The sequence below is a fragment of the Aedes albopictus genome, chromosome 1 (genome assembly GCF_035046485.1).
Source record: "Aedes albopictus strain Foshan chromosome 1, AalbF5, whole genome shotgun sequence".
NCBI classification, from domain to species: Eukaryota; Metazoa; Arthropoda; class Insecta; order Diptera; family Culicidae; genus Aedes; species Aedes albopictus.
In genome coordinates, this window is record NC_085136.1 from 120,712,302 (window position 1) to 120,723,693 (window position 11,392).

The 11,392-nt window shown below is 36.5% G+C and overlaps 1 protein-coding gene across 1 annotated transcript in view; it reads left to right on the top strand.

The window, feature by feature from the left end:
• The first annotated feature begins 213 nt into the window (after positions 1 to 213).
• LOC109412994 (kinesin-related protein 5) overlaps positions 214 to 11,392 on the top strand; it is a 50,601-nt gene continuing 39,422 nt past the window's right edge. Inside the window, exon 1 of the mRNA XM_019686656.3 lies at positions 214 to 1,510. Coding sequence (XP_019542201.3) covers positions 482 to 1,510 — 1,029 coding nt within the window. The 5' untranslated portion in view covers positions 214 to 481. The remainder of the gene's footprint in view (positions 1,511 to 11,392) is intronic.

Sequence of the window (11,392 nt, forward strand, 5' to 3'; positions counted from 1 at the left end):
CATCTCATCTCATCTCATCTTCACTTTTTTGTTCACTTGGTTTACATTCGACGGACAATTCCTTTTCAAATGTACCGTGAGTTTAAATTTTCTCCGTGCATGTCGATTTCACCGAACAACAACCCTGGGATCGGTAATTCGACCCGAACCCCTCTTTCATCGACTTTTATCGACGGTTAAAAATTTTGAATTTTCGCCCTCAGCTCTCGTTTTGCTTTGCTTTGCGATTCGAAGCGTGTGCCACTGATTTCGCTTTGACTGTTTACAAAATATCTACCGATCGATCGGCGGAACGGTTTTTCGCGAAAAATGGAATTTTTACGGGAAATTTGAGTATTTTCCGGAGCGCGTTCGTTAGTTTGTGATTTGTTGTAATCGGGGTAGTTACTGAAAGTGTTCGTGTGTAGAAAAAGAGTGGATATTCGCTTAGTTTCGGTGTTTTTGTGGGTGTTTTCAGTCAGTGCAAATTAGAAGTAGAAAGATGAAGCTCGTAACGGACGCTAGCTGTGAGGCGCTGGAACCGGTCCGGATTGCCATTCGCGAACGTCCCATCGGAGGGGATGAAGAAGCTGTGGAAAGTATTATTCAGCACCACAGTGCGAATGATCAGATTTTGATTGTGGACGAACGGCCGTTTGCGTTCGATTATGTGTTCCGGCCGGAATCCTCCCAGGCGCTGGTTTATGACGCGTTGATTCGCCCGCTGGTGGTGAAGATGATTAATGGGTTCTTCTGTACGGCGCTGGCTTACGGGCAGACTGGCACCGGCAAGACCTATACGATGGGTTTGCAGTGGGACCACAGCGGACCGCACGACATCAATCGGGGAATGATTACGAGGGCGTTGGATCAAACGTTCGAGCTGCTAAAGGAATCACGGGATCAGGAGGAATACGAGATTCAAGTGTCGTTCATTGAAATTTACAACGAGAAGATTTACGATCTGTTGTCGGATAATTCGGCCGAGCCGGTCAATACGAGGGGATTAAAATTCAACGGTGGAACGAAAAAACTAGTGACCCGGGCCAATCAAGCGCAGGACATCCTGCTGGAAGGGAACAAGAATCGTCACGTTCGACCGACCAAAATGAACACACTGAGTTCGCGGTCGCATGCCATTTTCAGTATTCACGCTTCGGTGGTGCATGACGATACGCAAATAGTTTCCGCCCTGCATCTGGTGGATTTGGCTGGGTCGGAAGGAGTTCGCCGTACTGGACATCAAGGAGCGGCCCTAGCCGAAGGAGTTCACATCAACCAGGGTTTGTTGAGTATCGGAAAGGTGCTGCAAGCACTCTCCATTGGAAGCAAAGTTATTCCCTATCGGGACAGTATTCTCAGTACGGTGCTGCAGGATTCGTTGAATTCGAACTCCTATCTGACGCTGCTGGCCTGTGTCAGCCCGATGCCGGAGGATCTGAGCGAGACGCTGTCAACCATTCGGTTTGCCCAGGGGGCCAAGACGCTGAAGAACAATCCGCAGATCAATGCCATTGCGGCGGAACTGAAGGTGAGTGGTGTTTATTTAGATATTTTAGGGTTGCACAAATATTCTATGATTACTCACAATAAAAATCAAAGATCTATGCGTATATTTAGGGTTGTTAATGTTTGAAACAGTTTCACAGCGTAAATTGAATCCGACCTACTCTTTAATATTATTGCACTGCAAGACGAAATACCTAATGAAAGTTTAATTTGAAATTCGCCGCGTTTATTTATAATTTAAAATTTTGGATATTCTAACTTGGTAGAACTGATAGTTTTCAGGATTTAGATTAATTATTCTAATCAAAATCTGATATACATACATATAACTGGTTCTTCCAAGTCGCGTGTTCTACTTTTACCCTTTTTAACCTTTTGATTGCATCAAATCAATGTAATGGTAGTGGCAATGACGTAGTAGAACGACAATACTCCAGCTTCGGCTTCAACACATGCAAACGATTCCTGAAAAGCCTGAGCGACCTAGAACTACTAATTCATAACAGTCCACCCTGGTGCCTTGCCCTATAGGAAATGAATAAAGTAACAGTGGAGCAATTCAACCAGTCCCTGCGGGGCCAATACGAATGGGTCATCAAGAAAGGAAGCAATTTCCGGCACTCGGTTACATCTTATGAATCCCTGAACACTAACATGGATCTTCCTGTGGTGGGTGTATGACTGCAAGGCTCAGTTAGAATGATGTGATGTAAAGCCACCACCAGTGCACTGCCGGTGGAAGCATATTTGTCCCATGTGCATTTTTGGCAATATTGAGATTTTGCAGCCCATGACCATTTATCGTGGGGTACTATCATATGGGTAAATAAAAATAGGTAGTTTGTTCTGAAAATTGTTGAAAAAATGCATGGCCGATATGTAACATTCTTAAAAGTGGACGCATAAGCGTCACGTTTCATTGGAAATCCTTTGGAACTATAAAATCGCTTTAAAACAAAAAATAGTACTCAAACTAAAAATTGGTTGATGTTAGAACACGATTCTCCACTTATACTTCATAGTTGAGACAATTTACTTTTTTCGAACTTTGGACGCGATTTTCTCGATTGTGTGTTTTTGCACATGGGACATTTATGCGTCCACCGGCAGTGCAGGACTTGCCATGTCGTACGGTTCCTCTTAATAGCCAGATCAAGATGTTGGACAGTCAGTATATTCCCAATTTTGTTGTATCAAGGGCCAAAAGGGAGTGTGGACCCATTTGTACTTTGACAATTGCGCAATCCACTTCAAGCGCAGAGAATCTCCTTCCAACAAAATGTTCCTATCCCAGCATCCAACACCTCGCAGTACATATTAAGATTTCCGTCTGGCGGTTTGTAACTAAAAGGGTGCGTCAAACTTATCGCAGAATGTTGGAAGACATCATCAACTATGATCAATATTCAAAAATATTGATCATAGAGCGATAACCTCCGTGAATAACCAGGCCCACCATGACTCCCTCATCCACTCTGCAATAAGCTTAATACCCTCCCTATCCCCCCTGATTGATTGAATTTTGTGAACATATCAATTGTTGTTAACTATCTTACCTTACCATTATGTCTACCACTAATCATGTCCACTTCGCACATCTTGTAGAATTGGATCCTTTTATTCAACCTGTGGAATACACTTAATATCTCTTCTTATCTCTCTCCATCATACAATTTTCTAGCACTCTTTCTATAAATGTGATATGTTTTTAAGCCTCAGTTTGCAGTGCTAAGCATTATCTACAGTATTCCTTCATCGTGTATTTATTTTAATTATGTATCATCCTGCTAACAACTTAAACCTTTTGAAGTTTTTACGGAATCTGCTCGTTCTTCCAATCCTACCCAATTCCCAGCTTATTTTTGTTCATTGTTTTACTTATTTTACCATATATCTTTCAGCTTACCGAATTCTAGTGAATTTTGCCTATAACTGTTGAAATATTTTTACATCTGCAGCAATTATTTTCTATATAATTCTAATACTTACTGAATCTTTAAATATTTGTTTCATACTGCAAACAAACAGTTACAATTATCAAGAGAGAAGAGAGCATGCATTTTTTTTTTTGCGAGATGAACTAGCCTAGGGCTAAAAATCTCGTTAATACAGTTAAAAAAAAAGCATGCATTTTTTTGTAAAAAACCTAATTCACATATAAAAATAGTCCAACAAATGACATCCAATTGATACAACTACATAATAAGATAAAACAGGATAATTATCACAATAATGTGTGACTACACAACTGATTTAATGAAATATTCAAAAGCAATTAAATAGATAAATAAATAACTATATAATTAAATAATCAAATAAATAAATAAATAATTAAATAAGTATATAAATAAATAATTAGATGTGTCAATAAATATATAATTAAATTATTTGCAACTCTTTAATATCCTGTTTCATCTTTATCAGTCTATCGGATTTTCTCCTTATTATCATTTGGTTTTTATTTTTGCTTTTCCTCTTAATTGTCATCATCATCCCCATCTGAACTTTCATTCTCATCCTGTTTGTAAATTTCTTCTGCCTTTTGCTTCCCTATTTATACCTCTATACCTTTTAAAAGGGCCCATATAGCCGAGGCGGTAAACGCACGGGTATTCAACATGACCATGCTGAGGGTGACGGGTTCGATTCCCGGTCGGTCCAGGATCTTTTCGTAAAGGAAATTTTCTTGACTTCCTTGGGCATAGAGTATCTTCGTGCCTGCCACACGATATACACATGCAAAATGGTCATTGGCAGAGGAAGCTCTCAGTTAAAAACTGTGGAAGTGCTCATTGAACACTAAGCTGAGAAACAGGCTTTGTCCCAGTGAGGACGTTACGCCAAGAAGAGGAGAGAGAGAGAAGAGAGGAGGACCTTTTTAAATCTTGATTTAATGAGTCTTTCCACGTATAACTGGGCCTTCCCTCATTTTTTCTGTTTAATTTGAACTTGTAAGCTATTTTTAATGGATGGTTTTGTGGTCTTCTTTTAATGTGCCCATAATAACTTATCCTACTCACTCTTATTCTCCGGTTTATTGTTTTACCGTTTAACGCTTTCTTTATATTTTAAATAATTTATCTTACCCCAATTTCTTTTCTACAATTGTTCCAAATACTTTTGACTATCATTTTCTCATATTTAGCTAATTGTTTCCTGCTCCTTTTAGTCATTTTTGAAACTTTTGTACCATATAATAGTGCTGGTGAAATTACTGTGTTATATATTAGTTTAGCTATTTCCCAAGACGGCTTAAATTGCTTGCAAAAATCAATTACAATTTTTGATGCTTTAACAGCATTAATACATCTTTGTTTTACTGTCACTGGCCTATTTAAATCTTCAGTTAGAGTTATATCTAGATATCTGAGCGTTTTGTACGTTTTGTACACATTATTGTTTAATCTAATTGTATCTGGCATAGGTATCACCTTTTTTGTTTGGAGCTCTAATTATGACGTGACTTTTTTGTTCATTAATTTCCAAGCCAACTGTTGGTAAGCAATCCTCTAACGCTTTCACAATCATTTCTAATTCCTTTCGAGTTCTAGCTATAATAAGCACATCATCGGCGAAAACTAATATCAAGGGTAGTTCTAGAAGTCCCATATCCAACAGCTTAAGTTCAGGCACAACTTCAACTACATCTTTGAAAATTTTCTGCATAACTAAATTAAACAAAAATGTGAATAAGGGACCCCCTTGCTTAATGCCCTTTCCTCTATTAACCTCTTCAGAAAATTGATTTTGCCATTTAACTTTTGCCCTGTCTTCTTTCAAACATAACAGAACCCTATCAATAATAGGAACATTCAAGTCTAACAACACATCTCTGATTTTTTCTATTTTAACATTATCGAATGCCTTTTTGATGTCCAGTGATGCTAAATATGTACAACTGTTCTCCTCCATTCCAATACTCCTTCATTATTCTGTGTGTAATGAAAATATGATCATCTGTTGGCCTTCCTTCTGTGAATGCCGCTTGATGAAGGCCTGAATCACCGGTAAATTCCCTTAGACTATTTTTTACACATCATATATATATAAAATCCCAGCGTTGTCTGTCTGTCTGTCTGTCTGTCCGTAACGCTTTGAAATATTTCATTGAAATGTTTCACCATAGCTATATAAAACTTTTAAAAATTTCGAGAAATTTCTGGAAGTTATTGGACTTTTCAGATATATATAATGTTGTGGAACATCAAAATGCTTTGCTTAATACTTTCGAAAACTATCTGGAATTTAGTGAAAGTTTCTGAAAAAAAACGTTCTGGAATGTTCTGGAGTATCAAACTTCTTAAATTTTCGAGGTGTGTACTTGGAAGTATACTTCCAGGCGTTTTTGAATTCTAGAACATTCTCCCATTCAATAGACAAAAACCCTACAGCAGTTGTCTACGGTTAAACAGTAGATACATGATATGAAAAATCCTGGCGCTTCTGATAAGTTCAATGCTGAGTGAAATGTTTCACATATTTATTGATACACTGGCTTCTGAGGAGAAGCTTTTTCAATTGTTATTCTAGAAGTTTCAAGAATCTCCTTGATGGATAAAATTTTTCTTAATTTATGTTAGAAGATCAAAAACAGGTGCATCAAAATAGGGCTGCGTGAAATAAAACCCGGAGTTGTCTATCTGTCCTCCCGTCACACTTTCACTGATATATTTGATGTATAGTGGTATGGTGGAAATAGTATTGTATAAACTAAAGAAAACAGAATAAGGAGAAGAAAAAGCAAAAAAAAAAATAGGAAGGAAGATGAGGTTTTAAAAACTGTTCCAGAACTTTCCACGAGTGCTCGAGATTTTTCTTTTTTTTTACAAATGTTTGAGAGGTTTCCAAGCATAATGGAATATTCGATTAGATAGCAAAAAACTTCTGGAGCTTGCCAAGAAGATAAAAAACAAGTTTCTAGAATATTCTAGAACATTTTTCGAAGGAATTAATTAAATATGCTTTCTTTTCATAATTGGAAGAAATTTCCGAACTTTCCAAAGCAAGGAAAAGAAGATATTCTAGGATATATTTCGAAGGAATGAATAAACATATACGGACGAACCTGCCAGACAAAGACGAAGGAGGTAGTAGGATATTCTAGAACACTTAAGAGGAATAAACATAGTTTCTGAATTAAGTTGAAGATAAACTTAAAGCGCAAATCAAACTTTTTAACATTAAGCCATTAAGACAATTCTCGGAATTGCGAAAACGTGGCTAGCTAGTTATATATATAAAATCCCATGAAGCAGAGAAAAAGGAATAAGAAGAAAAAGCAAAAATAGGAAGGAAGATGTGGTTCTAAAAACAGTTCCAGAACTTTTTTTACAAATGTTCGAGAGGTTTCCAAGCATAATGGAATATTCGGAAGTTCTCAGATTGGATAATAAAAACTTCTGGAGCTTACCAAGAAGATGAAAAACAAGTTCAACAATATTCTAGAACACTCTTCGGAGGAATGAATCAAATATGCTTTCTTTTCACAATTGGAAGAAATTTCCGAATTTTCCAAAAACCAGGATATATTTCGAAGGAATGATGAGACATATAAATTGAATTTTTTGAACTTCTTTTTTAGTTTTTAGACTTTTAAGAAATTTCTGGAACTTTCCTGGGATAAGAAGATAAAGACACGCATGGTTTTGTAATATTCCAAAACATTCTTTGATGAATAAAAATACAATCACTAAACATTTTTGAAAAAGAATGGAATATTTTGAAGCTATCTGTTCCGAATACGAATAAATTTAAGGAATATTCCTGTGAGAATCAGAAGATGAAATCAAAGATTTAAACATTCGAACATTCCTCGTAAGAATCAAACCAATAACATGCTCGAATATATAGCATGAAAAATATCGTATTGAATTCGGACGAACCTGCCAGAAAAATACGAAGAAGGTAGTAGGATATTCTAGAACACTTCAGAGGAATAAATATAGTTTGTGAATAAAGTTGAAGATAAACTTAAAACGCATATCAAACGTTTTAACATGAAGCCGTTGAGACAATTCTCGGAATTGTGAAAACGTGGCTAGCCACGTAGGGTCAGCTAGTTTAGCATAAGGCTTATAAATTACATTACATAAACTAATCCTCCTGAAATCTTCCAACTAACTAACTAACCTTGGGGATCGGAATTTGATTTCAACAAGAAAGGTATTTAGGCATTACATTTTCTAACCACATTCTTTGCCATAAAGTTACTAATCTATTAAAAGTTTCCTCATCCGCATACTTAATCATTTCTATTTGAATTCCGTCTGGCCCGCTGATTTCCCATTACATGACTTCCAAATGGTTGAGAACATTTTCTCTTCAGAAGGTGGCTTTGTCAGAGGGCAGGTATCATTTTCTTCTACGAATGAAATGCTAGGTCCTTCACTCTCCTTCAACACCTCATTTCATAATCTTGTGGGAATATAGGCATTTTTCCTAGTCCTCTTTTTTACGTACTCTCTCAAGAAATTGTACGTTTTTCTTATTCTAACTCCAACTTCGAAATCATTTAGGTCTCTATAAAAATTCCTTATTGTTTTCTCTCTACGATCTCTCTGTGCCAATTGGAATTCCTCTTTCCTGTTCTGCACTTCCCATTTATACGGTAACAAATCTGGATGTTTTTTCCATAACTTCAAGGCTTTGTTTAATCTTCCTAATGCTGATTTTCTTTTCGGGGTTAGAGGAGCTTTTGCTGATGTCAACGCTTCATCTACCGCTACCTTCATCTTTTCTGCTATCTCTTTATATTCCTCGTGTATATCTTTCCCAGCTTCTTCATCCTTTTCGTTGACCTGCTGTTCTAAAATCTCAGAATATTTTTTCTTAATCACCTCATACTTCAGCGCCGTGCAATCTAGTTTTCTTTTCTGCTTCCTCTGACTAACTTTTTTGCCATCATAAACCAAACCAACAATCAATAACTTATGATCCGTTTTGATATTTGGCCACAAATCTTCCCCATTGTCTTTGCTTCTCTCAAACCCTAACTTATCGCCTACAACATCTCTGTCTTCTTCATCCACATCCTCTCGACCTATTTGCGCGTTAAAATCTCCGAGCAATCTATTTCGAATATGATCCTTCCCAATCAACGAACCCACATCGGATAAAAAGTTACCAACTGATTTGTTCGGACAGTGAACATTTACCAAAATATTTTTTCCTATTTTATCAACCGCCAATTCTGCAGATATAATTGAACTACTGATTATTCTCACCTCTCCCAACGTGACGTCTGAGTTTTTACGGATCATAAATGCTAGGCCCCTACACTTATTTGGTATTTTTAATGATGATGTCCACTCATAATTCCTCGTCTCAACCAACTGTCCCAATACATTAACCTCCTGTAAGGCTGCTACAAAATAGCCAAAAATAGCCAAATCATAGTAGTCTACTAGTTTTAGCCTATATGAGTGTATTGGAACATGATTTAGCGCTCAATTTCATTTTAAAAGCATTTTCATTTTTTGTCCATTTATTCGAACAAAATCCGAATAAAATTGATGTTTTTCATACAATTTTACTATACACATATCATCATGGCGCTATTGTTTTGGCAGCTCTTGGCAGTTGCATTTTTCTTTAACCGATTCTGCATACATAAACGTGCATTTGAACGGAATCTCCCCGCGGGGAGTAGCGGGGAGCGATTTGTAAGACACTTTGAAGTCGAACTGTAAGAATTTTTCGTACTAATGACATGTAATGTCAATTTTAAAGCCAAAAGTGTTATTTTGATGAGTGAAGTGATATTTTGTTTTTGCTTACTCCATTGCAGATACCTGATATACCCAAGAACTTATAAATAAACTTTTGAAAGCATTTGTATTACTTATATCAATAGATTTTTGTAGTGGTTGAACTTGTTTGTGTTCTTTATCGAAAATTCAGCACTTTTTCCATTAGCAGCTATTTAGTGCTGTAACAAGATATAAAATCAATATTTCCTTTTTTTTAAATGCCAGTTAGTGCTCCTGGTATTATGAATGAATGTTCAATATACTGTATCCCATATAAAACATGTTCAAAAATTGAGTTTATGCCAGCTTTTCTCAAAATTGGACCTCTGTGGGTCACAACCCTTTGATTGGCATTGGAGACACTTTTATGTGTACTTGCTTCTAGAGCAATTGAATTCTTCCCTGAAACACGCTTTCATAAATTCTTAGCTCCTTCTTTCTAAGTTCTGATGTAAAAAATTGTAAGTGTTCCTTCCTCTCTTCTTTCACTTCCGGCGATAACTATATCAGGTTTATCATCTTGGTAAACTATTATATTTCTATCATACATTTCGCTCACCGCAACTATCACCTCGTACCCAAGCCAAACACCCATTTTTCTTACACTTGAATTTATATAAATTTATCGAAACCTTCCTCCTCTAAACTTTCTATCAGTAATGTTTTGTATTTGTCTCTATTCTGAATCTCCTGATTTGTAACCTGATGGTTTTCTATTGTTCCTCTCAACTGGTCAATTAGTGCCCGTATCAAACAGTTACCATCCCCCTCAATCTTCTTAATTCTAGCTTTTGTTATTCCGTCATACAAACTAACCTCATGGTATTGTGATTATTTTGCATTCTTGCAACATTCTTTCATTTTGTATTTCAACATGTTTAACAGTCGATAAGGCATTTCTTCTCATACAATTAATATTAAATTTAATTCCTTTTACCGCTTTATTCACTTTTCCAGGCACAACTGAAACTCTCTAATTTTGGTCACTAAAGTCACTATTATTTTGCCACCTGATCGCTACCAGCCCTGCAAGCTTCGCTTGTGTCATCCTAGCCAAGACAGCTGGTGGCCACTCCTTCTAGCGGATCGTTCGTTCCGGCGTTTCACCATGATTTTTGAACTTCGTTCAAAGGTGTCGCGTTACGCTCTGTTTCTTAATTTTATCGGAGTAAAAAGATCAGAAGTTCAATAACACAGCGCAACATTTTTTTGTCTCAAGAGCAAACTTATGTGTCTCCGGAGGATTTTGGGTCACTGAATCCGAATCCGGGCTCAGTTTTGCTCCAACACGTCACAATTTTGAGCTATATCTCAATTTATAGGGCAAAATATGCGATTTTGGGCTTTTTTGACTGCAAGCCATTAAGCTTGGAAATATTTTTTTAAAGCAATCAAAAGGTTAATTGGTCATTTAACATCTAAATTAACGACTCATGCAAAATATTTCGTTTTACCTAATCAAATTTGATAGATTTAAGCATTTTATGTTAGTATGAAAACTTGCATGCAACTTTTGGAGAATGACTTGTATGGGAAATATCGTACCTATCATAAATCGCTTAAAACTATCAAATTCGATTTGGTAAAACGAAATATTTTGCATGAGTCGTTAATTGAGATGTTAATTGACCAATTAACCTTTTGATTGCTTAAAAAAAATATTTCCTTGCTTAATGGCTTGCAGTCAAAAAAGCCCAAAATCGCATATTTTGCCCTATAAAATGAGGTATAGCTCAAAATTGTGACGTGTTAGAGCAAATCTGAGCCCGGATTCGGATTCAGCGGCCCAAAATCCTTCGAAGACACATAAGTTTGCTCTTGAGATAGACAAAAAGTTATTTTTTGTTACGCTGTGTAATGAATGCTCTATTCAATTCAGATCCATTGATATCCCTTTCGGGACGGAGGGCAACAAAAGTGAAATCTCCATACAAATGGCTCAACTTTGACTCTCCAGAACTCTTAGATTTTCCAACAAAACAACAATTACTTCCCCTCATTTAAAAGAACTACTCTTTATCTTTCGATTTCTAGCTTTGACTACCTAGATAAATCGGAAATAAAAAATATGCGACAGATAAAACTTTTTTCATGTTTTACGGTTTGCCCACTTTTTGTTTAAATTGTTGTGGTAAATCTCACAGGCAACGTAAACA